Below are 27,070 nucleotides of genomic sequence, written 5' to 3'. Positions count from 1 at the left end.
AAAGACACATTTCAAAGCTGTCCAGCTGCTTCTTCAGCATTGCTGAATGCTGTGACTAGGCTGGCAGGGTGTCAGGAGTTAGGGTTTGCAGTTAGACTACTTACCTGCTAACTTACCTGCAGGCAATCTTAGGAGCACAGCTGGGCCCCAACTGAGTTCTCCTGATAGGCCAAATTGCGCAACTGGCTGAGGGGATCAACACAGACCTGCTCTTAAGACCAGCAGCGGGATGCTGGCTATTCAAAGCATTTGCCCACGGCTGAAATAACCCCTGTGCCTACTTGTTCCCAGGCATGCCCCTGCCTTGCCTCACTCCAGGTAATTCAGTTATGACCCGCGGCTCTGATTTGTGACCTCAGCTCTGACCCTTGGCTCCAGCATCTGGCTCCTGGAGACCTATTCCAGGCTACCAACCCCTCCTCCAACCACAAGGCAAGACCATCACTGACACAGGGTAATCAGCAGTTTTCCTCTGAAATTCTACTGCAAGAGAAGCACTAGCAGCAAGGATTAAAGGGATGTGCTGCTTTCTCTCCCAGCCCAGCCAAAGTATGCAGCAAAACTGGAGAAACAGCTGAGCAGCCTTGAAACATGTCTGCAAGCTGGAAGCTCAACTAGGAGCTATATGAATGGGCTAATCCTGATGCTGCCTCAACTATTGTATAGGGTCTACTTGCAATACAACTGGAGTATGGGAATTGGAGCAGACATGCAAAGCACAGAAACGCCAAGCACACCGTGGCCAGTGATGAGCTCAGTTCTAAGGTGGTTCCCTGTATAGTAGTATGAGGAGAGACAGATGGGGCTTTGTGAATTCTCATGTTCTCCCCACACACGAGTCTCTCTTGTGACTTCAAAGGACTTTGGAAGTCTTTTCGGCTTATGTTAGATGGTTGTCCAGCTGAAAGTTACAAAATCTTTAACACTTTGCGAAATTAGCAGGAGTATTTAATTCATTGTTTAATAAAGACTTTGAGATATCTCAAGAACACGCTCACAGAATTAGTATTGAGAGAGTAGCTGGGAGACAGAATCTGCAGGGAATGAAGTTACTGCAGCCCCGCTACTTGTAAGAGACGCATGAAATGCTAACTATAGTTCTAGGAGGAAATGCTCTGGCTTATTTTCTAGCTGAAGAATGTTTCTCTAAGAGATTGCAGCACTGGGGAGGGGAGGGGAATGCCAAATTTCACTCAACATTTACTACCAATGTGTTTCATGTTTTATGAGTCATCAAAATTGCCTGAAATTTCAAGGGTCCAAAATATTCTCACAGAGTAGTTTGTGAAATCCACTTCTAGCTCAAAATGTCAAGATTTCAAAATGCTACACATTTGAAATTTGCCAAAGAACTACGACAACCATCACTGTCAATTTTGGAAAGAAAACAGAAAGGAGAGAGATACAGACATAGACATACACAATGGCAGGTGGTAACAGAAAAGGCCAAGAATGTATGACCTTTGGATCCACCTCCAAAAGTGGTATGGGCATCCATACTAATCATACACCCCTTTGTCTGCCAACCTCATTGGAGAGCATAATGTAGGCCAGCTTCCACGCAGGGAAAGTAAATACAAAAGCATTTTTCAAAGCAATATTAACCACTTTAACAAAAATTACATATAGACCTGGTGATGTGAGAACCTTAAAAACATTTCAAAATCTGGATACTTACCCAAAGTACCTAAAACTATGGATGGTAGCAGCCCTCTGCTACACACAAACCCTCTCACCTTTACTAAGAGCAGTGGTTCTCAAAGTGTAAGGCATGCCCCTTTAGGGGGGCACAGAGGAACATTTGGGGGGGCATATGGTAGGGCTGGGGCTTCCACTCCCAGGCCAGCTCCACCTCCAACCCCATTCATCTCCCATTCCTGCTTCGGCTCCAGGTCCAGCTCCACCCTCGCTCCCTGTCCGTCCCTAGACCAGCTCCACCTCTAGCCCCAGCTCCTCCCCTCATCCCCACTTCCGTCCCCAGCTCTGCCTTCAACCCAAGCTCCACTGCTCAGGAAGTCTCAGCTATGCAGTAATGGGGCGGGGGAAGGTGGACAGATTCCGTTACTGTTAAAGGGGTGGGGTGACAGGAAAAGTTTGATCCCCACACCCCAGTACTTAAGGCCACCAGGCAGGACCACTACACCCCTAAAACTCTGAATGGTTTTTGGGATGTGAAGTATGCCCTCCTCCCCCACCCCACACTTATGCAGCAAGTGTGACAGAGCCAGCAGCACCAACAAAAAATGGATCCTGGACTTGGCTAGTAGGTTGTCTAAATTGAACATAAATCCTTAACATGGTTGCTACATACTTTTCTCTGTACACACAGGCAACTTATTTGGACCACAACCATGTATCACAACAATGCTTAAAACATGCTTACTGTTTTAGCATGCACAAAGCATAGTTTCAATGACAATCACTTTATATTTGTCATATAAAAATACCAAAAGCACAATAAAGGAAGATTTCATCCTTTAAAAAGCTATTATGATACACACATACATTGATCTACAATTATGTACTGTAGATGGTAATTTTAGTGGAAACAAGGGACAATTAATCAAATGACCATTATACTACTGTATGAGGTACAATGGTGATCACATTTAAATAATCAGATTCTTTCTTTTTTAAAAAAAGCTTTTATTTTATTCTTTTAAAAACACCTTTTGAATTTTCCATGGGAAAATCTTTACTTTTTTCATGAGCTCTTCTATTTCCCTCTCTTCCCTTCCCTCCCTTTTAAAAAGCCAAATACTGGAGTAAAATTCTCAGCATAGTAAGTGGGGATTTAAAAATTTCCACAGCAGCAGAACAATGGGAACAGTGTCAAAGCACAAAACAAGTTCAACAAATATTATCTGGGTGGTCTGTACAAGTAAGACATACTTTGCATGTCTGATAGGTTTCTGTTTTACGTTAAAATAATTTGGCTGACTTCCTAGGTGACTGAATTGAAATGTCAGAAGATCATTTCCCCAGCAACACCCTTTCATTAAGTCCAAATAATACAAATATCCATCTTTTGATGCATACTGTGTAGTACTTAATATCTGACTTTTTATAAACAAAAATAAAATCAAGTTATGTCTTAAAACTACTTGATAAAAATGACAGTTGAAAGTTTTTATACTGCATTTATTTTTAAAATGCATTATGGACAAAATATTCAGCTGCTATAAATCAATATAGCATTGATTAGTCAATGAATCTATATTGATTTACAATAGCTGAGGCTTTGTCCCTGACAGTTTAAAATATTTCAGTCAAGGGGTCGTTTTTTTTTTTTGGTTGGGGGAGGGAACTATTTCTTATCTTCAAAGCAAGCAAGCAAGCAAAGTGTATTACCACATTAAAACAATATTTATACATTAATTTTGGCTTACCATCTATTTACACTGTTCCCATTGTTCTGTTGTGGGAGTGTTTAAATTACAATTGTGTTTCCATTTAAAAAAAATGCAACATCAGTAAAATAACTTGGCCACTAATTTTCCTTTATCTACCAAGGAGAAAAGCTTCAATGAAATATTTCACCCTAACTTCAACACAAGTTTACTGTTACTATATTCTGCTTGAAAGTGTCCTTTTAATTCTTACCTTCACATTGTCTGGATGAAGTCCTCCAGGATGTTTGTCCATGTACTGACATAAATCAGTGTGCTGGAAAAGAAGTCAAAAGGGGAAAAACTGTATTAATATCCCCATGACTACAGTAGATTAATATACTTCCACTCCAAAGTCATTGTTTTCTCTGGACAGAGCAAATGGAAGTAGGACACATTTTCTCAGTTATACCATGTTGTCTTTACTCCAGGCTCCATTCTTATTAAGCACCTCTATAACTTGACTCATAAGACTATTTATAAGAACTAAATTGTATCTAGTTTCCTTTTCCTCTCTCCTGTACATGGTTAATGTATTAATTTACAGCTTAATCTAGCATACATAATAGGTCACCTCTTAACTTATAAGACTCCATATTACCATCAATGTCTATAGGTAACATCACGGGGGTGGGAAATCATATACGAAAAACATCATAAATCCTGCTCACACTATTTATATAAAACACATTTGGAATCAACGTTTCATGTGAGTAGGTCAAGCAGGATTCTGGCCCAGGATTATCTATAAAAATTAAAATAGCTGTAGAACAGATTGCTGAATATTGTTTGGTACAAAAAAAATACGATGAAACACGGCAACACACACGTGTACATATGCACAGACGATTAGAGACATCAGAAGCAGATTCATAGTGAAGATGTGCTGAGGTTTGCACTTACAACAGGATTAAAATCAGTTTCTCACTTTCTTAGGAAACATTTGAAAACACTCTCTTGTTGAAGTTGCCCCCCATTTTTTCCCTTCACATTTCTTTTGGCTCTGGCCAGTACACAACCTTTGTCAAGTAAGGTGGTATTTTGATTCTCTGCTCCGTACCTACAATGTAACTTCTGAAATCACAGTCAGGACTGAAAGAAAAAGTATCAATTGGCATAACCGCCCACACACTGGAGCTGATCCTTCCGTTCGGGAACTTGGACTACATCTGGAGAAAAAAAATCACCGAGCATTCCTGCACAAGATAGTTGTCAATATATGCACTGCATGCAGGAACAGGCCAGTTGTGTGTAAACGGTGATCCAGGTGAGAGTCTTGGATATAAGTTTTCTTCCCCGAGCCAGGATAGTTTCTTGGGTCTTATTTTACTACCCATACTACATTAGGAACCTCTCTTATATGTTCATTCAGAAGCCTACTATATATGTACTCACTAACACAGAGGTCGGCAACCTCTGGAACGTGGCTTGCCAGGGTAAGCACCATGGGGGGGCCGGGGTAGTTTGTTTACCTGCTGCGTCGGCAGGTTCAGTGGACTACAGCTCCCACTGTCTCCAGTTCGCCGTCCCAGGCCAATGAGGGCTGCAGGAAGCAGTGCGGGCGAGGGATGTGCTGGCTGCTGCTTCCTGCTGCCCCCATTGGCCTGGGACAGTGAACCATGGCCAGTGGGAGCCGCAGTCCACCAAACCTGCCGACGCGGCAGGTAAACAAACTGGCCCAGCCCCCCCACCCCCCGGGTGCTTACCCTGACAAGATGGGTGCCAGAGGTTGCTGACCCCTGCACTAACATTTCCTCCAGATAGGATTCAAATATCAGTAACAGCCATTCCACACTTTGTTGCCTTCTTGCTTCCACATCTAAGCTATCCTTTATTCTCACAACCCTTCTCCAGTTGTGGGACTAAATCAAATTTGCTGAAAGTATTTTGAAATTAGTAAAAATTTAAATATATCATTTAAAACATTGTTTCTTTAATGCATGCTAAAAGGTGCATAAATTCAGATGATGGGCATTAACATGTTTCTTTAAGAAACTATGCTGCTGCCTAAAGACAGCAAATATTCTGCATGTAGTGGAAATTTCTAGGTACTATAATGTTGTGTGCGTATATCACAGGGAAAAGGAAGGGGAACCTATTCAAATGGGCATGAAGATACAAGCAATTTCCTCCCAAACACAGGCTACAAAGAGTAATGTTTATTGGTTCAATTTATAGTTAACATATCACTGAATTAGTCTAACAGAGAAAATAAAAGGTTAGCTCATGCATTTACTTTCCCCATCAGTAGGGATGCCAATTTTGGTTGGACATATTCCTGGAGGTTTCATCACGACTTAGTCTTTAATTAAAAATTAATGTTTAATTCCTGGAGATTCCATGACAATCCTGCAGGGTTGGCAACCCAACGCATCAGTGTTAGTGTGAGTTAGTTAAATTGTATTTTGCACAGAGCTTTATACTTTAAATTTGATCCTTTTACTTTCATTTTTTCCAGCTCTAAAATCCACTTCAGTATTGACCCCTCATCTTTCCCTCCAAATCTTCTGGGACCATAGCAAGAACTAGCCAATCACTCTTAACAATTCATTACTACACTGAACGCTCAAGATTCTGTTTCACTGATTGATGATTATGCTTCCTTGATATTGATATAAAGTCACCTTTGTCACCTTTTAGGTGTTGAGTGATTGATATTGCTTGAGCACTAACATATAATGCCTTTTGGCAAAACATCTGAAACATCATTCCTGCAATGAGATAAATGTTTCTTTTCCAGTTGGCGTGGAATAAGTTTGTTCCTCTCAATCTCTCTCCTATTATAGCAGTAGAATGGCAACCTCCCTGGAATAAAATTTTATCTTGTTTAACTTTAATGTGAATTTTTGAATAAAGACAATTTATAGTGTTTTTGATAGAAGTCTTAAGTCAAATTTTTTTGACAAAAACCTCACTGAAATTTCCTTTTTAAAAACATATGAGACACAAGCATTGTCCTATACCATGTATATTACAGACATACATGCATTTGACAGCCCTGTCACACCTGCCCACATCATTGTGGATTCTCATATACAAAAGGGCTGCAGTTCAGGAAACCTGGATTTCCCCTGCTGTTCAGCCTTCTAGCCATTGAGGATAGCATGGCACAGGATGAACAGAGAGACTTATTGACTCCCGCATCCCTCCATGCTGTCCACATCTGACTTGCAGTCAGCCAACAGAGGAGAAACTGTAAGAGATGTAGGGTGTAGTCCATCTAGCCCAGGGGTTCTCAAACTGGGGGTTGGGGCCCCTCAGGGGGTCACAAGGTTATTACATGGGGGGTCATGAGCTATCAGCCTCCATCCCAAACCCTGCTTTGCCTCCAGCATTTATAATGGTGTTAAATATATTAAAACGTCTTTTTCATTTATAAGGGGGGGGGTTCACACTCAGAGGCTTGCTATGTGAAAAGGGTCATCAGGACAAAGGTTAGAGAACCACTGATCTAGCCTAATGATCACGGTGGGGCTGGTGTTATCAAGTAAAGGATGGTCACAAGGAGGTAGTCAGTGCACAGCGATCAGAGTAATTGCTAGAGCCAGGATCAAAAGGCAAGAGCCAGGGTCAGAGTCAGGGCAGGGTCAGAGACTGGAGATCAGAGAGAGGTAGTTACCAGGATGGAATTAGGAAGCAAGAGTCAGGGTCAGAGTCTGACACGGGGGTCAGAGACCAGAGATCAGAAAGCAAAGTGAGGTCTGGAATCACAGCAAGCCAGAGGTCAGCATGGCTGCCCAGACAACTTCCTGAGGCACCCTCCAGGGATAAATAGTGAGCATGAGCAATCAAAAGACTCCAGCGTGCTGTTACTCTGGACCCTTTAGACGGTACGTCCTGCAGCGCCTCTTCTCCATGGTGCTTCTTAGACTTAGTTCTACGTAGCCTCTCAGCGGCAACGTGGGAATGTCAACTGCCCCAGACACTCCAGACTCAGGCTCTAGTCCTGCGGATCCTTGCAGGGAGAAGTCACCAACAGTCACTCCAGTTCCATCTAATCCTCGTCCTATCCAAACATCAACAAGCTGCAGCTAGAGATCTCTTAAGCTACTCCAAGAACTCCACTGTCCCTGATCTGCCAGCTGTCCAATATCTAGTCCAGGCAACCCTCCTGGCTGCCTAGGAACTTCCACATCAGAACAAGACCTCTTGAACAAATTCTCCAAGATACTAAGCACCAAAAAACCTATAAATATCTGGGATGTAGGTCTTGATATAGTTATTTCCCTTTGGTTGTAGTCAGTTGTGAGGAAGATCACATTCTCCATTTATCTTTCAGTTAGTACTTTGTATAGATTCTCAGACAAATGACATCTATGATTGTGATTTTACTTACAGTTGCTAATCTTCCTTCCTTCCAGATACTTACCAGAGGTTCCTTCCCCTGCATCAGGCTCACCTGTGCTCAACTGTCAGGACTGGCTGGACTGCAGTAGAGTCAAAATTGCAGTACAGCTGGATCCCCTAGTTGCCAGTCCCCCATACTCCTCCTCCTGTTCCTCATCCATCTCCTTACTGTTCACGGCAAGGGCCTGTGACTTGGGCTTCCCAGAAGTAACCACAGTGCTCTTGAGTGGGGAGGCAGGAGTCCTCCACCAAGGATGGCTTGCAGCTCTTTGTAAAAGCAGCAGGTCTGCAGATCAGCATTGGATCTATTGTTGGCCTCCCTGGCCTTCTGGGATGCCTGCCGCAGCTCTTTGGCTTTCATGTGGCACTGCTGTTGGTCTCTGTTGTAGCCTTCTCGCACTCCCCGAGCAATCTGCTTGTAGAGGTCCACATTTCTACAGCTGGATCAGAGCTGTGCCTGCACAGCTTCTTTTCCCCACAGGCCCAAGAGATCCAAATACCTCCTGTGTATTCCAAGCAGGTGCGTGTCTGAAGAGTGTAGCCAGCATGGTCAGCTGGGAAGTTACACTCAGCAATGGAGAGCTGGTCGGTGTGCTTGCCCAGCTGGGCAAGCAGGAAAAGGAATTTCAAAAATGCATGGAGTCTTAAAGGGGAGGGGTGGCTTCCTGTCCACCTGACCCCTGGGCAGCAGAATTCACAACGGTGACCAGAGTGGTCACTGTGGGGCATTGTGAGACAGCTGATGGAGGCCAATAAGTAACGCGGTCTCTACACTGACTGCATTGACCTAACTACAACAGAACCTCAGTCATGGACACCTCAAGAATGGATGTCAGACCTATCATCTGTTTTGGCAACCAGGAAGGAATTCTTTCCCCTTGGGCCAAACTGGCAGGGACCGGCGGGTTTTCTGCTTTCCTTGCTGCATTGTTAGAGGAACAACTGATGTAAAAGGAGTAGAACAGGAGTTTTATTATTAGGAGGTAATAAGGGAATGCTTATTTCATCACAGTTTACAGCTGGTATCCAGGGCAGATAAAGGCTAAGAGAGCCAGCTCCCAGAGCTAAATGAGACCCAGGATATGGCTGAGGCTCCCTTTGCCTGCAAGTAAGAGAAGACTTGAAATCTTCACAGACTGAAATTACCCTTGGTAACCTTTATCCCCTCACGGGAGGGAAGGCAAAAGGATTCAGAAGTGAACTAAGTTCTGCGGGTTGGCTGAAGACTGTCTACCCGCAGTTATTGGTTATATAGTGGGAGTCTTGTAAAGCTGCACTGGACCCAGTTAAATGCTTGTAATGTGAGAGCAGGTGAGTAAATAGTTTCTCCTCCCACCCAGTTAAGTTCATATATCTGTGGCCTGCCACTTAAAATCCATCCCTTTGTCTCTCTTTCATTAACCTGCCTGTCTTGATCAAGGCCAGCAAGCAGCAGCAGGGGTGTTTTATGCACACCACTGCAGCCTCACTTAGTGAGGCTGTAATCGGCTTCCACAACACCTGCACCCCACAGTGTCTGGAGGGTCCAGCTGCTCCATTCCCACTACTATCCCTGTTGGACCGAACTCCAAACCATTCAGCATGATGTTGCACAAGGAACCTTAGAGAGCACAGGCCCCAGTCGGTTCTGCTGTGTCTAGGAGACTTCTATACCCACAGGAAAGGAAAAGAATGACCTCATAATGTAGACATTTTTTCCCTTCGTCACTTCTACCCCTTCCGTTTTCTGCCTGTGTATGCTATTATTTAGCTCTGTTGTACTATCTAACTCTGCATAGCAATTTGAGATACGGCCCCAAGACATATTACAATATAACACTGTATTATCCTGTAGTCTTAGCTTCCAATGTACTAGAAATCTGTTTTGTTTTTTAAAACTAATATCCCATGGACACAAAGGATCAAATTCCACCTTAACTTAGACACAGTCAGGCGATACTGAATAATAATTTTTCTAGGGCCACGTCCAGACTAGGGTATTAAAATCGATTTTAAATACGCAACTTCAGCTACGTGAATAACGTAGCTGAAGTCGAATTTCTAAAATCGAGGTACTCACCCGTCCAGACGGCGCGGCATCGATGTCCGCGGCTCTCCATGTCGATTCCGGAACTCTGTTCGGGTTGATGGAGTTCCGGAATCAATGTAAGCGCGCTCGGGGATCGATACATCGCGTCCAGACTAGACGCGATATATCGATCCCCGAGCAATCGATTTTAACCCGCCGATGCCGCGGGTTAGTCTGGACATGGGCTAAGATGCATTCCCTTCTAGGGTCTCAAAACACTTTTCAAACTTAATGAAAAGAGGTGAACACCCCCCATTTTATAACTGCAAAGAAAGAGACAGATTAAATGACTTGCCCAAGATAATACCTTGGAGAACGTCTTAAAGGCAGCAAAATTACATGGGATTAACAAAGAGCAGAATTTGGCACAAGAAATATAGGATTCAAGGATAAGGATATAGGATTAAAAAGCCTTACTTGGACTATCATTGTTTGTTTTGTTATTTTTCTCTGTAAACTGTCACAACAAATTTAAATTATTTATGCAAATAACCGATGGGGCAATATTTCATAATGTAATTAATTGGCTTTTGCTTGAAATGTGTTGCAGAATGTGACAAGTGATTTTTATTCAGTAAAACCATGAGGTACATCTGCAGACATGTGTGCACACAAGCAATTGTAAAGGGAGAACTAATCAGACAGAGAAAAGTTGATGTAAACTGCAATCTACTTCTGGGGAAGAGGGAATATGTAAATAAATAAAATCAGAAACAAGGGTTAAAGATTTAGTCCTCCCCCCACCTTTCGACAAGGATTCAAATTATGAATAGATGAGTAAGCCACAAAGTATAGCTGTTCAAGGACTTGTTTTCGGAATTTATTTTAAAATAAAATATTTTGCCTTTTGACTTTAGCCAGTTTAGAGATATTTGAGAATCCACTATCAAACATGCAACAGCTTGCACAGAAAGGCTAGGAAATCTCTCACTAAAGATACAGAAAGTCACAGAAAATAAACTCTATCTCACAATCCTTTCTATAATAATTTTACTAATATAGTATTCTCCTAATTTGATTAGTCACTTCTATTCCCCATGCAGTATAATCTCTCTCTCTCCCCTTCTTCAATCATGATAAAGCTACACGTGAGTTTGCTGCCCATAATTCTGCCTAATTGGTTTCAGCTGTCATTGCTGAAACTGAAATGCATGGACAGCCTGGGGCTTGTGAATGGAAAAGGAAGCATTTCCAACCACATTCCCATCATGTAAAACCAGCAATGTGAAAGAGCTCTTCCATTAAAACAAAAACTGTACTATTTGGCTTCTGGCAATGACATCATGCAGCAGGCAGATTGTATTGTTTCACTGAGGCAGCAAGACTGTTTCAAGCCATTCTTTCCTGTTAAAAAGAGTGCACACATTATTTATGCCCCAGCAGTTTTACTGAGTGAAATGGTTTCCCATTTTCACTAACAAATTCTTAAACTGACAATACAGTTTACCAAAAACATTGATAGATGCAGCAACATTTAAAATCGAGGTTATAAAAGATCACAGGAAAGTTAATTTTATTTAAGTGGAATCTATAAAGTAATTTGTTGATTGCTATAGTACAGTTTTAGTCATCACTTTTGAAATATCTGAGGCTTCTAAACATGCCTTAACACTCTGCACCATGGAAAGCAATGGAAATATTTGTACAATGATGTTCTCTATTCCCTTATATTGGAAAGGAAGGGGTTCACCACATCACTAAGAAAGAATCCTCCTGCAAGCTATTTCACAAAGTGACACTCATGCAATCTTCAGACAGAGAAGCGGTGGCAACAGGAGCAGCAGGGCTGAAGCGGCAAGGGGTCAAGGGGAACAACATATATGAGGGATTTAAAGAAAGAAAGAAAAACAACACATCTTTGAAAACAATTTTGCTAATAGATGTCTCTAGTGTCTTGGAATTCCCACAAACTAGCAACAAGGATAAATTTACTCAGAAACACATGAGTAATACTGTACAGAAGGGAAAAAAGCACATAATTTATGCACCAAGTCTAACCAAGTGTTCTGTAAAGCAAACAGATGTGCCACTGATATGTGATTTTCTTATGGTTTTGGTGGTTCTTTGAGGAAATTTTTTTTTTGGTTATAAATTAACGCAAAGTTTCCTTTATGTACGTGGAGAATTCCTGGATTTGTGCCACAAACATAGACTACTTTCAGAGAAAGCTGAACTATCTTTGTGGAGGGAGCTCCTGGATGTAAACTCCAAAATACATGTTCCATAGAATTGGGGAGGCAACAGGGGAGTCCCTGGCTTACTCTTGCACTTTCCTGATGGACATAAATCCCCTCCTCGCCATACCTCTGTACCTCACCCATCCTCCATCTCCTCCAGAGACATGTGCGTCCACATACTTTTGCTTGGAAACATGTAGCTAATATGCGTGAACAAACACCATGTTAAAATTTGAAATAAAACAATTAAGATACATAAACTTATAATAATGCAATGTCAAGTGCACTTCAAATGTAAGGAGAGGAAAATGTAAGGTTCTCATAGCAATATAAACTCAGCCAAACTACAGCTCCTACAATATAAACAATAAACAGTATTAAATTAAACATTTATAAAGAGGAATAGAAGACATTGCATATGCCCAATATACTTGAGTTTATATTGGTAAGACAACTGTAACTTCTTCACTTCCTAACTTTTGAGTGTTTTAAATAACAAACAAGGTTAGAGCAACATATGTTTCCTTGTTTCTTTCCCAAACTCCCACCCCCAGGAACAGCAGACAAAGCGAAAGGATGCCATAAAGTACCTACCGCTTTACACTTTGGTAGCAATTTACACCTGAGGATCACAAAGCATTTTATAAACATTGATTAATCAAACCTCACTGTTCCTCTTTGAGGTAAGTTAATTTTAATTATTATCCTCATTTCGCAGTTGAGGAAAATCATACAAGAAAGGTGCTGTAGATCCAGGAATAGAGTTCAGATCTGGTTCTAAGTTACGTGCTTTAACTAGGTGATTATCCTAAGAGTATTTCTACACTTGATCTGGAAACCGCACTCCCTGCTCCAAGTAGACACTCATGCTAGCAGCTCTCATTTAGCTAGCATGGTAAAAATAGTAGTATAGCCACGGTAGCACAGGCAGCAGTGTGTGGCACATAGGTTAGCTGCCTGGGTCTGGATGGGTTTGTACTTGAGGCAGCTGGTCTATACTGCCCATGCTACTGTGGCTACACTACTGTTTTTAGCATGCTAGCTACAGCAGAACTAGCAGAAACAGAAAATGAGTATGGGGGTTTTCGACTTGGAGAAGGCTTACGATTGGGTGCCAAAAGAACTAGTTGGATGGAATTTGCAATGAAGAGATGTGCCAGAAGGATGTTTGTCTTATCTAAAATACGTATGATGGAATGACTACTGCAGTCAAAACCAAATGGGGCTGGTGACACAGAGGCCCATTTGCAGTTTACTACTCTGTGGGTACGTCTTCACTACCCGCCGTATCGGCGGGTAGCAATCGATTGCTCGGGGATCGATATATCGCGTCTCATCTAGACACAATATATCGATCCCCGAACGCGCTTATATCGATTCCGTAACTCCACCAACCCGAATGGAGTTGCAGAATCGACAGGGGGAGCCGCGGACATCGATCCCGCCCTGTGAGGACGGTGAGTAATTCGATCTTAGATACTTTGACTTCAGCTATTCACGTAGCTTAAGTTGCGTATCTAAGATCGATTTTCCCCCGTAGTGTAGACCAGCCCTGTGTCAGCAACTCTTGTCAGACCTGATATACTCACTACACCTAACACACTGTTATCATTATCTGTATCTAAAAGGTGCCAGGTAAGAGATCATTGGAAAACGAATGACTCACTCATCATTAATATTCTTGCAGGACACATATATGGGGTGTATACAAAGATTATGAATATGTGCTAGAATTACTTACATAAAATGGCTTTAGCAAGCAATATTAGTAAGCATAAGCCTTGTCTGCTTGGACAAAGGAATGTGTATTTGTTTGTCTGTCCAGCCTGGTAGTCATGCAGACAATGAATGCATATGTAGCAGGGTGGACTCACCCCTGCGGCACCTCCTGCTGGTCTGTTCTGGGAATTAGCTTGGTTTCCAGCTCTGGAGCACCCTCTGCAGGCCAGTGATCCACCTGTCCTCTAGCCCCCGTGTCACTTCCTGGACTGGGTGCCCTTTTACCTGGGGTGCTGCCCCTGGCAGTAACCTCTCAGTCTTAGGGTCTCCCCTCCCCAGGGAACCGCCACCTACTATTCCCAGTTCGCCTCAGTATAAGGCTATTGCCAGTCATCATCTAGCCCCACGCGCTTGGGCAGACTGCAGTATCAGCCTACTCATCACTGGCAAGGAGGATTTGGACCTGCTGCCTTGGCCTATCCCTGGGCTGCCCTCTGCAACCCCTAGTACCTGTTAGCCCAATGCTAGGCCACAGCTTGGGGCTTTCCAGGCTAGAGCTCCCTGGCTCCTCAGCCTTTCCCCAGCCCTGCGTCACTCAGGTACCCTGTGTCTAGTTTCCTGAAGCCAGGCCCTTCTCCCTCTACAGGTAGAGGGAGACTGTCTATTTTTTTTTTAAAAGAAATATGTAATTAAGGAGATTTAGAAACATGATAAGCATTGTGCTGGAAAATAATTTCCCTTCTTTTGCTTCCAAGAGGGCCATTCAATTAAAAAAATTGACTCAGACTTTAATTCTGTACCAAATTAGTTATAGCTTCTCATTTTAAGGGTTCCCTGAACTAAACAATAGTAGCAACCCACATTATTAAAAAATTCACTGAAAATTTTAAATGAAATTGGATAATCTTTACCTTCTATTAACAGTTGAAATATTAGGTCAGTTTTTAATTTAGACAAAGAGTTAGGCAATACTGGCTTATTACTGAAACTAAAAAGATGAATGCTGTGTGGGGCGCAGCCAGGATAATATTTATGGCAGATTTGCAATTCAAGACAAACTCTTCAGGACAATACTTTAGAAATTTTAAACATACGTTTTTAAAGTATGTGTTTAAATAAAGAGTATTTTAAACTAATTGCTATCCATGGAAAGCACAAATTTCTCATTTAGGCCCTGATCCAGCAAAGTACTTATGCATATGCTTCAATTTAGGCATAAAAATAATCTAATTCACTTTAATGGGACAACCATGTGCTTAAAGTTAAACATATAATTAATCATTTTGATGGATGGGAACTAAATTATTAAAATGTATCGTGTTTAAGTAAATAAAATATTTCCAGTGAGATTTGTCAACAGACTGGGCAGCTCACTCATTTCTAAAGATTTCATTTACCTGTTTGACTCAAAAACTATCTGTCCTTGAATGCTTAGATTTTCTTGGTCAAACTTAACATTTATACGGAGTTTATAAAAGGGTTAATAGATGTAAAGCATGATACAGAGATAAACACGTATTATGATGATAGGAATATCAGTGGAAGGTGTTATAAATGGTTATAATTCATTGTTACAAGCAATGTATTGATCTGTTGCACTATCAGAATTGATTAACCATTTGTTAAAACATCTATTCATCATTTATTAATGTTTGGGTCAGTCCATCCAATTTCAGTTGTGAGGGAAATTAAAAAAAAAAGCAGAAAAACCCATTGAAATTCCACAACGTTCGTCCAGAGGGGCCGAGGTTGAATGCCCTCCTAAGTAGCATAATTACCACTCCCTCTAATTCTATGTAAACCCTTAAATATGCCCAGCTAATCTTCTCTGCCTCTCAGACACTGTCTACTTTTCACATTCATGTTTTTGTTTGTTCCTTCTGACTCCTATGTCTATAACTCCCTTGTCCTCTGTGTGCCAAGCAAACTTCCTTTTTCTCCTTCAGAAACCTCACTTCCTCAAGCTAGTGTTGTTTCCATCACCAAACTGCACTCCAGCTTTAACAGGACCTGGTCTCATATCTATTCATTTGAAAAACAATGCTCTCCCTAGAGCAGTATTCCCTTATCACCTGTTCTCCATCTATAGGATTTCCTCTCCCTCTGCTCCTCCACCCATGTTCTATTGGCTTTTTCATTGTGTGGTCCAATGTAAATGTTGCTCCTCTGTGCAGAGACTGTGGGGCCCATGGGGTAAAAGAAATGGGAAAAGCAGTTCTCTCCGCCCCTAGTAAAAGCAAATGGAGAGCTCCTAACTTCACCCCTTTCCCAGACTTGGGGGAACCCTGCTCCCTCAGCTCTCCCCCCACACTTCTGGCTGCTGAAGGAAGGACTCACTAAGCAGGGCAATCTGAGGTGAAGCAGCAAGAGTAGCTGCTGTCTGGCTGGAGAGTTTCTGGGTTTCTCAAGTCTTTACTGACAATGAAGCAGGAGCAGCCACTGACAGGGGAGGAAAATGGGCCCAAAGCAGGAATATCCTATCTACTTTTCACTCCTGTACAAAAAGATCTCTCTTCCCACTAACTTTCCCTCTCCCACAAAGGAGAGAGACCCCCACTTCTTGTTCCCTCTTCCGTCCAAAGGGAGAAGGGAAGGAAACTCGCCCTATTCACCACCAGCTCCCCTTCCCCTCCTGAGATTTCAGACACAAGAGGAAGATGAGTGACCCCTGTATATAGTTTGCATAGTAGTCTGGGACCCTAAGGGACACAGGTAAATGTAAAAGAATTTGGCTCACTAATGCAGATTTTATTACATATCAATGTTATCAAAAACAACTATCTATTTAGGGTGCCCAATCTGAAAAAATCCTAAAGGGACCTGATTTTCAGACAGCAGGTGCTTAGCATTTTCTTAAATCAGGCCACCTGAAGGTGTCTCAGGATAGGCACCCAGTCACTAATCATTTTTGAAAATTCAGGTCTGTGGCTCTTTTAGTTGTAACAAACTATATAGCTGTATTTATTATCAAACTGTGTTTATGTCAAACAAGAAACATTCACCTATTTCTGCCATAGGACAAAGTGCAAAAAATAGGAATGAATGCAATTTATTAAGCCAATTCTTTGCTTAAGCAAACTATGTTTTGGGTCTTGTAATCAACCAATGAGAATTAACTTATATCTTTAATGGGAAGTAATTTTAAAAAATAAAAGATACAAAGATTAAAATAGGCAAGGTAAATAGAAAATCCTTGGTTTAAAATTTTATAGTTATGTTAGTCTATGAGAACTTTTTTTTTTTTAACTTGTTAACAGCACAGTTGAGGCATAAAAAAATGGTTACTCACCCTTTTTGTAACTGTTGTTCTTTCAGATGTGTTGTTCATATCTATTCCAGTTAGGTGTGTGCGCGCGTCGCGTGCATGGCTGCTGTAAACTTTTCCATAGCAGCTACTCGTCAGGCTGGCTGTGGAGCCCCGGGGAGTGGCGCCAGTATGGTGCTCTATATACGACCCTGCCGGCCCAACCCCATTTCAGTTCCTTCTTGCCGGCTACTCTGACAGAGGGGAAGGTCGAGGGAATGGAATAGATATGAGCAACACACCTCGAAGAACAACAGTTACAATAAGGGTGACTAACTGTTTTTTCTTCTTCGAGTGCTTGCTCAGATCAATTCGAGTTCGGTGACTCACAAGCCTTACGTCGGAGGTGGGGTCGGAGTCAATCAAAGTACTGCTCTGCTGAAGGCCTTATCATCCCTAGATTGGTGGACGATGGTGTACTACAATGTGACAGTATGCACTGAAGACCACGTCACAGCCTTGCAGATCTCCTGGAGAGGTACATAGACCATGAAGGCTGCCGATGAGGCCTGCTCCCTTGTAGAGTGAGCTGTGATGGCAGGTGGAGGGACCTTTGCCAAGTCATAACAAGCGCGGATACATGCCCTAATCCAGAAGGAAATCAGCTGGGAAGAGACTGGCAAACCTTTCATCTGCTCCGCTATAGCAACGAACAACTGGGTTGTCTTGCAGAACAGCTTTGCGTGGTTGATATAGAAAGCAAGTGCTCTCCTGCCATCCAGTGAGTGCAGCTGTTGTTTGCGAGGGCAGTTGTGTGGTTTTGAATAGACGACTAGCAGGAAGATGTCCTGGCTAACATGGAAGCGGGACACCACCTTGGGAAGGAAAGCCAGATGAAGTCTAAGTTGCACCTTGTCTTTATGAAAGATAGTGCACGGAGGTTCAGAGATGAGGGCCCACAGTTCAGGGAAGGGAAAGCCCATGAGGCAGGAGAGGACTAGGTTGAGGTCCCAAGCCGGAACAGGGGGCTTCACTGGGGGATGTATCTTTTCCAGACCTTTCAGGAAATGTCCCATGATGACGTGCACGAACACCATACGCCCGGAATCACGTGGGTGAAACACTGAGATGGCCGTGAGGTGGACCTTGAGAGAACCAAATGCCAGATGCTGGTCTTTCAGGAACAGAAGATAGTCCAGGATACAAAGGATGGGAGCCTGGAGGGGGAGCACCTGCCTTTGGGTGCACCAGCCAGAGAACCTCTTCCACTTTGCCTTGTTTGTGACTCTAATAGACGGCTTGCAGCTCTCCAGAAGCACTTGTCTCACTGGATCCAAACAGGCGAGCTCTGCCTAGTTCAGTCACGGATTCTCCAGGCCATGAGGTGGAGAGACTGAAGGTCTGAGTGAAGGAGGCAACTGTGGTTCTGTGTAATGAGGTCGGTAGTGAGAGGTAGCCATATTGGTGACTGGTCTGATAAATCCATGAGGGTGGGGTACCAGCACTGGTGAGGCCAAGCCACTAGTATGACATGCCTTTTCCCTGTGGACTTTAAGAAGCACCTTGTGGATGAGTGGGAATGGCAGGAAGGCATATAGCAGCTGATCGGACCATGGAATCATGAACTCATCTGCAATCAAGCCTGGACTGTGGCTCCTGAAGGAACAAAAGGTTAGGCACTTCCTGTTGTCCCACGTGGCGAACAGGTCAATTCGGTGAAACCCCCAACTGTGGAAGATGTAGTGGATGATGTCCAGGTGAATCGACCACTCGTGCATAAGGTAATGTCTGCTCAGCCATGTTCTGAATGCCCGGCAGGTCTGAGGCCTAGAAAATGATGGAATGGGCTAGACAAAATGCCTACAATAGGAGGGCTTCCTGACAGAGAGAAATGATCAGGCTCCACCTTGCCTGTTTGGCCATGGCCATGGCATTGTTCGTCAAGATCACTACGTAGTGGCTCTGCAAGCAAGACAGAAAAGCTTGGCAGGCAAAGTGGGTCGCCCAGAGCTCTTTGATGTTGATATGTAGAGCCAGTTCCTCTACCTGCCGTAAGCCCTGAGTTGTCAGGCTTCTGAGATGCACTCCCCAGCCCAACATGGCTGTGTCTGTGACCAAAGTCAAAGTGGGTTGGGGAGGGTGAAAAGGAACCCTGGCACCTACCATGCGGGGATCCAGCCACCACCGTAGGGAATTGAGAGTGTACTGCGGGATGTCCAGGCTGTCGTGGCCTGGGCAATGCAAGCATGGCTCGCGTCTGCGTAAGGGCCTGAGCCATAACCTGGCATGTTGACACACATAAATGAAGGATGCCATATGGCCTAGCAGACAGACACTGCCTAGCCATGATGGTGCAGAAGCTGAAAAGGGTGCTGACTACCTACGAGAAGGCCAGGTGACAACTCTGGCAGGAATGCTCTCGCTTGATTTGCATCCAGAACTGCTCTGATGAACAGGGCCAACCAGAGGATTCAGGGGGCCTGGGGCAAAGCAATTTCAGGGGCCTCCTCCATAAAAAAAGTTGCAATATTATAGAATACTATATTTTTGTGGGAGCCCCTGCGGGGCCCAGGGCAAACTGCCCCATTTGTGTCCCCCTCTCCCCTCCGGGGGAAGCCTTGGGAAAAAATAAACATTTTAAAACCTTCCATATCTCAGGGCAAACCAAGTTTTGAGAAAACTTCTTTTCCAGTCACCTTTACAAGGTATCACTGGTTCTCAATATCAGATAGTGCTAAAAGTCACTAAAGCTCATTAAAAGGATTGGACAAATATTTTCTGTCAAAACTTTTTTTGCATCAAAAACTAAGGGTTTTTAAAAAGCAGAAAAAAATCACAGACAATGTCTGCTTTCCTTCAAAATTTGTTGTGGTTTTTTTAATTGAAAAGCTGAAATTAGTCTGCTAAAGCCTGAATATGGTTTGGAGTTCCAGAAGTGTGTGGCCAAATATTTGCTGCTTGCTGTGTTTGTTTAAAGAAACAATAAAAAAAGTCTGCTAAAAAAAAATCAAAAACTTTTGAATCACCTCAGCTTGTGACCAAACGCTTGAGCCCATACAGTTCGAGATTTTTCCAGGTTTCTGATACTCTGCTGGCTTTCTTGACTCTCATCTGTCTCCATAACTTTGGGTTAATTTAGCTTAGAACATAAGAATGGCCATACTGGGTCAGACCAAAGGTCCATCCAGCCCAGTATCCTGTCTACTGACAGTGACCAGTGCCAACTGCCTCAGAGGAAGTGAACCTAACAGGTAATGATCAAGTGATCTCTTTCCTGCCATCCATCTCCACCCTCTGACAAACAGAGGCTAGGGACACCATTCCTTACCCATCCTGGCTAAAAGCCATTACAGCCATGGACTTAACCACCATGAATGCATCTGTTTCCTAGAGACTGGCTCCACAGGGTCCCTCACAAACTGGAGACGGTTACTGTGGATTTGTCTTTAGTATAGACTATGTACATACTCCACGAACTGAGCATCTGAGCTTGTTCCAGAATCTGGGATGAGCCTACGTTGTGAAAACTGAAATGCTCAAAATAGCACATGCATGTGAATGGACACAGGGTGCTAAAATTAAATTAACCCAGAGGTTCTCAAACTGGGGGTTGAGACCCCTCAGCGGGTCACGATGTCATTACTGGAGTTGCGAGCTGTCAGCCTCCCCTCAAACCTCACTTTGCCTCCAGCATTTATAATAGTGTTAAATATATTTAAAAGTATTTTTAATTTATAAGGGGGGGGGTCACACTCAGAGGTTTGCTATGTGAAAGGGGTCACCAGTACAAACGTTTGAGAACCACTGAATTAACTCCTCTGGAGCCTCGGGGAATGCAGGGGAGGGGGGTCTCCCTTGGTAGGGTTGCAAAGGATGTAAGTGGTGTAGGATATTGCTCTTCTCACATGATCCCTCCTCCATGGAAAAGATAACAGCTTGGCTCTTTATGTTAAATAGCTGTCTGCAAGCCTCAAACTGCTGAATGAGTTTTAGGGTAGGGAACGCTGTGCCTCCCCAAACAGCCTGGCCCTGCCCCCACCCACTTCCTGCCCCCCGACTGCCCCCCTCAGAATCCCTGACCCATCCTGCTCCTTGTCCCCTCACCACCACCCCGGACACCTCTTCCCCAACCACCACCCCGGGACCCCACCTCCCACCAACCCCCCCATTCCCTGTCCCCTGACTGCCCCGACCCCTATCCCCCCCCACTGAGTCCAGACAGACCCCCAGAATGCCCATGATCCAACCCCCCCTTTCCCATCCCCTGACTGACCCCCCCAGAACCTCTGTCCCCTCCCTGTCTACTGACTGTCTCCAGGATTCCCTGCCCCTTATCCAACCCCCCCGGCCCTGTCCCCTTGCTATGCTACTTACACCCGCCTCTCCCCTCTCCCGGAGCCTTAGCACGCTGCGTCCACGAGCAGCCCTGGACAGCACTGCAGCGGCGTGGCTCCAGCGGGGCCCTGAAGCTTGCAGCCCCAGCCCCTTACCACACGACTCTGATGGGCGGAGCTCAGGCCTCGCTGGAGCCACACCGCTTTAGCTTTGTCCAGGGCCGCTCCTGTACACGGCGCGCTGAGGCACCGGGAGATGGGGGAAGGCGGAGGCAGGGCTGGGGCTGAAGCATTCTCTTGGGGGCCCCTGTGGGACCTGGGGCAAATTGCCCCACTTGCCCCCCCTTCTGGGCTGCCCTGCCGATGAACTCTATCCTTTGAGTTGGGATGAGTACGGATTTGTTGATGTTGAGAATGATACCTAAACATTTGAGCACGTCTCTATTTGCACCTGCAATTCCACCTACTGACGGGAGCAGCCCCAAACGAGCCAGTCGTCCAAGTAAGGGTAGACATGCACTTGGTGGTGGTGAAGAAAAGCTGCTACAACCCCCATGAATTTGGTGAAGATGCGAGGCGCTGTGCACAGCCCGAATGGGAGGGGCATGAACTGATAATGCACCTTGCTCACCACAAATGCACCTTGCTCACTCACTCACCATCTGTGAGCCGGGGTGACAGATATGTGAAAATAAGTGTCCTTTATATCGAGGGTGGCGTACCAGTCTCTCGGGTCTAGGGAAGGGATCACTGTGCTCAGGGAGACCATGAGGAACTTCAAGCTATGAACTTGTGGAGTCACACAGACCCCCCCTTCGCTTTGGGGATGAGAAAGTATCAAGAGTAGACACCCTTGCCTTTGAGGTCCTGAGGGACCTCCTCCACTGCTCCTAGAGTAAGGTGAGCCTGGACCTCCTGGACAAGAAGTTGCTCGTGAGAGGAGTCCCTGAAGCGGGACAGGCAAGGGAGATGGGAGAGTGAGAAAGAGCAGAAGTGGATAAAATATCCCGCCTTTACCATGTGGAGTGTCCAATGTAATAAGGGACCACACATGGTAGAAGCGGGATAAACGATTCAGGAAAGGAGGATGAATAGCCAGGTTGTGGACTGGTAATCCATCCACGTGCACACCTTCAAAAGGGGCGCTTAGGGCCTGGAGGAGGTTTGGGTTGCCCTGGCCCTACCCAGAGGGAGGGCACGACAGCTTGCGACAACTATATCTGTTTCTCCTATGGGAGAAGTCCTGTCTGGGCCTAGGGGAGAAAGACCACTGCTGGGTGGTTTGCAGTTTAAAGGGCTTCCTTTAGGTGGCTGGAGAGTTCATGCCAAGGGACATAATAGTGTTCTGGGAGTCCTTTCGGTTATGCAGTCTGGAATTCATTTGTTCAGCAAATAGATCCTTGCCAAAGGGAAGCTCCTGTATTGTCTACTGAACCTCTGGGGGAAGACCATAGGATTGGAGCCAGGCATTGCACCTCATTGGAATCCCAGACACCAGAGTACGCGCCGCCAAGTCCGCGGCATCCAGGGAGCCTTGGAGGGAAGTCAAGGCAACAGCTCTGTCCTCTTCAGCAATGGCCCCCAACTCTGCTCGTGACTAAGAAGGGAGAAGCTCTTTAAATTTTAAGATTGAGGACCATGAGTTATAGTTGTAGCTGCTCAGGATCACAAGTTGATTAGCGATCCTGAGAGAGAGACCCACCATGGAATAAACTTTCCTTCCAAACAAATCAAGCCATTTAGCATCTCTTGATTTGGGTGTGAGGGCTTGCTGACCCTGCCTCTCCTTTTCATTCACCGCCTCCACCACAAGAGAGCATGGAGGAGAGTGAGTGAAGAGATACTCATCTCTCTTAGTGGGAACAAATTATTTACGCTCAGCCCCTTTGGCCATAGGGGGAATGGAGGCAGGCATTTGCCAAATAGTTTTGACGTTGGACTGAATTGCCTATATAATGGGTAAGGCTACCCTAGAGGGCCCCTCTGGTGCCAGGATGTCCACCATAGGGTCGTCCTCTTCGACCACTTCCTCCACCTGGAGGTTCATATTCAGAGCCACCCATTGGAGGAGTTCCTGCAGGGCCCTGTAGTCCATGGGTGGTGGTCCAGATGTGGAAGTGCCCACCACCACGTCAGGGGACGACGAGGAAGAAGTCACCAGCATGACTGGTTCTGTGGCAGCCTCTTGATCCTGAGGGACTGGGTTCTTATGACCACCGGGTGTAGCCTCCACAGGTGGATGTGGGACAGGGTCCAGGTTCTGTGGTGGGTCCTGTGGTGGGCGGCTGAGGGTTGCCTCTGGGAGGAAAGATCGTAAATGGGAAGGCAGAGGGATGCCAGGAGGGGCACCCAGGGCCTGATGGTATGCCCAAGGGGTCCAGAATTGCCGCTAGTGCTCCCACTGGGGCGCTGAAGCGTTCTGCCTTAGGCTCTCTGGCCCTGATCTGGGTGCCTCAGACACCCTCGATGCCCTGCCTGATGTGAGGGAGGGCGATCTCGAGCAGGACGGCTAAGGTGGAGCAGCGTGAGACCACACCAGAGAGGCATCCTCCTCCGACAGATGGGATGGGTGCCATGAAGGGTAGTGGGGTCTTGACGTTGATCGGTACCACGGTACAGGGTGCCACTGCAGGAAGCGATGGTAGGATGTGGAGCAGTGCCACAAAGTAGAGTGGTGCCATGATGTAGCACCCTGTTGAAGTGATGAGCGGTGCTGGGACGTGGAGCACTGCTGTGATGCCGCGATGCCGCAATCGAGGACGGTGTGGAAGTGGGGAGCGGTGCTGTGAGCAGGAGCAGTCCTGGGAGCAGGAGCGGTGCTGCAAGGTAGAGTGGTGCTATGGATGTAGAGCAGTACTTCTGCATAAAGCAGTGCCAGTCCATCGAACAATACCTTGAAGGAGCAGGCTGAGGCCGGTGCTGAGAGCAGTGCCGCGAGGTCACAGAGTGGGACCTGGACCTTGAGTGGGACCACAACCTATTCGCTGACAACCACCTTGAGGGGGAGCGGCTCCAAGCATTGGGGCTGCAAGACCAGTGCCACGAGTCGGATCGGTGCCGCAAGTCAGACCAGCACGGGGCATAGGTGCGACACCAAGACTCAGAGCGGCACGGAGATCCTGGTTGGGGGCAGATGAGCCGGACATGGCCAGCTTGCCTTTGGACAGTGCCATGCCTCGAGGTAGTTGAGGCCTCGTAGTCAGAGACTTGGGTGTCATCATCTCAATGAGCCCCCTATCGGCTTCAAAGGTATCCGGAGTGGAAGGCATCATGACCTCCCCAATATGCAGCCACGGTGAGTCCAGGAGCGTGGGACTTCCTGGGGAGACAGGGGCCAGCAATGATTGTCCCCGGCCCAAGGGTCTGTCAGCCATAGGCCTGTTCCCTGCACCATCCCCTACCAGGAGTGTAGTGTCCATGGCAGGCTGCTGGGGGGACTTCCCCTTGGCCTGTTTCTTACGGGCAGCCGGTGAATGAGAGCAGTGCCAGGGAGAGAAGTTCTGCAGCCCGGGGGACCGGCAGCTCCTGGGTTGGCATGCCAAGTCCCTTCTCGGCACCGTGGAAGGAGCACTCTGCACTGAGGCACTCAGGGCCAGGTTCTGCTGCGGACGGAGGGCTGACTCTATAAGGAGTTGCTTTAGGCATACGTCCCTCTCCTTCCTGGTGCAGATCTTGCACTTGTCTGATTGATGGGCTTCTCTAGACACCGGAGGCAGGAGTCGTAGGGGTCACCCATGGGCATAGGTTTAGCAGAGGAACTACAGGGTTTGAAGCCCTGAGATGGCATGCCCTGAGGCCCTGGGGGGCGCGTGTTGGAGGGGAAGCCCCCCCAACCGCTAGAGATTACAATTAACAACTACGTAAGAACTATTAACTAACAATGAGTAAACTATATACAAAGATTAGCAGAAGAGCTAGGGATTAGTGGGACACTTGCAAGCAAGAGACCACTGTTCCAACAATCATCACTGGCGGTAAGAAGGAAATGAAGGGGGGGTCAGGCCGGCAGGGTGGTATATAGAGTGCCATACCGGTGCCACTCCAGGGGGCTCCACAGCCAGCCCGACAGGTATCTGCTAGGGAAAAGTTTCCGACCACTGTGCATGTGGCACGCACACATACCTAACTGGAATAGATATGAGCAAGCACTCAAAGAAGAATATAATTATTCCTCACTAAGAATCATGCTTTCAATTATCACATATCTGTTCTCATTTCAATTCTTGTTCATAGATATTAAAAGCATAATGAAAAGTATTACTACATATATTCATTTTTCATATGCCATGCATAGGACATAATAACTAGTTCAGTTATTGATACTATATTTGCATAATTATGTGTCATACTACAAATCTCATTACTATTTAGAGATCTCATTGTACTAAGCTTGTACCAATGTTTACTGTAGATTTTTGAAATTAGTTTAATGTTTATGGATAAATTTGTCTTCCTTCTAAAAAGACAAATGAAGAACTAATAATTCCAACTAGCGCCAAGTTTAGTAAACACAGACGTGAAACCTTCTTCAAGGAGCTCTGCTTCATCTCTCAATCGCAACCCTCATCACTTCCTCTGGCAAAGTTGGCTCAGTGTGAAGGTGGCTTATTCACCTTTCTGTAGCTGATACACCCCACAAGGTCATACCATCTTCTGAATAGGGCCTTTACATGCTCCTCTACTGGAGTGTGCTGGTGAATAGACTTTTGTCTGCAGTCTCATGAGCTACAAAGTGCATTTTCAGGAATAATGGAGACAGAAATAGAAGATAATTCCACTATTAAAGGTGAGTCAAAATAATTTTCATTTGATTTTTGGAGAAATTGTACTAATGTTATTTACAAATGGCCTCATCAAAATTACACTAACAAAATTGGGAAGCAAACATACATACTATCCTACAGGGGAAACGAACCAACTAATGAGGAGGGAGGGCCACCCAGCACGCAACATACTGCACTGCAGGAAGGGGAAATATTTAATCAAGGACCCCAGGAGAAATGCCAAATCTTAAAAAATTTGACATCAACTGCAACATTCACACAGAGCGCATCAGACTTTGATTTTTAGGGACTTGTGTAACAGACCCAATGCAGCTAACTACATAATACCAAATTTACCTGTCACAGAAAGAAAGACTGAGTCAATCCTACCAAGATTTGAAACAATGGTTCCAGGGAGTCCAGATATTCCAATCTATTCAGGGAATAGCAGGTGCCTTTCAGTCAATCAGATATAAATTTTAATTTTTCTCTTTAGTCTTGTGTTCAGCAGAGCTTGAATAACGTTCAATTATTCATGAATAATTAGTCGATGTAATAATTGTCAAAGCATGCAAAGAATTATGCCCTACTATTAAACTACAGTATATATTATCCAAGACTGACATTAGTTCTGTCATTCAGATGGTGTACATCTCTCCTGGGACTGAAGGAAGTGGGGTCAAATATCACACCAGGACTTTGCTTTATATGCAAAGCAGACACTGCAGTACCAGAGGAGGAGTTTCTGTCAGATGAGTTGTCAAAACAAGGACTCTCCTTTCTGATTCTAGTGGCCATCAGTGGAAGTTAAAAAATGTGGGGGCGGGAGAGGGGGGACATTATATATATATATATATATATATATATATATATATATATATATATATATATATATATATATATATATATATATATAAAAAATATCAATCAAGTGACTATGTGGACAGACAAAATTCCAGTAAAGCAACTTCCAATTTGAGCTATTGCTGAGCACATAATGGGGGTCACATTTGCCTATCCAGTCACTAT

The 27,070-nt window shown here is 44.9% G+C and overlaps 1 protein-coding gene across 7 annotated transcripts in view; it reads right to left on the bottom strand.

Moving 5' to 3' along the window:
• Nucleotides 1-27,070, bottom strand: part of CDK14 (cyclin dependent kinase 14) — a 549,017-nt gene that overhangs the window by 249,429 nt on the left and 272,518 nt on the right. For all 7 annotated transcript variants that reach the window (XM_030550522.1, XM_030550528.1, XM_030550523.1 and 4 more), the window contains one exon: nt 3,604-3,666. In XM_030550522.1, the coding sequence (XP_030406382.1) occupies nt 3,604-3,666 (63 nt within the window). The remainder of the gene's footprint in view (nt 1-3,603; nt 3,667-27,070) is intronic.

The sequence above is a fragment of the Gopherus evgoodei genome, chromosome 2 (assembly GCF_007399415.2).
Source record: "Gopherus evgoodei ecotype Sinaloan lineage chromosome 2, rGopEvg1_v1.p, whole genome shotgun sequence".
NCBI classification, from domain to species: Eukaryota; Metazoa; Chordata; order Testudines; family Testudinidae; genus Gopherus; species Gopherus evgoodei.
The sequence above is the reverse complement of the archived record's forward strand: the minus strand, read 5'-3'. Positions and strand labels throughout refer to the sequence as shown.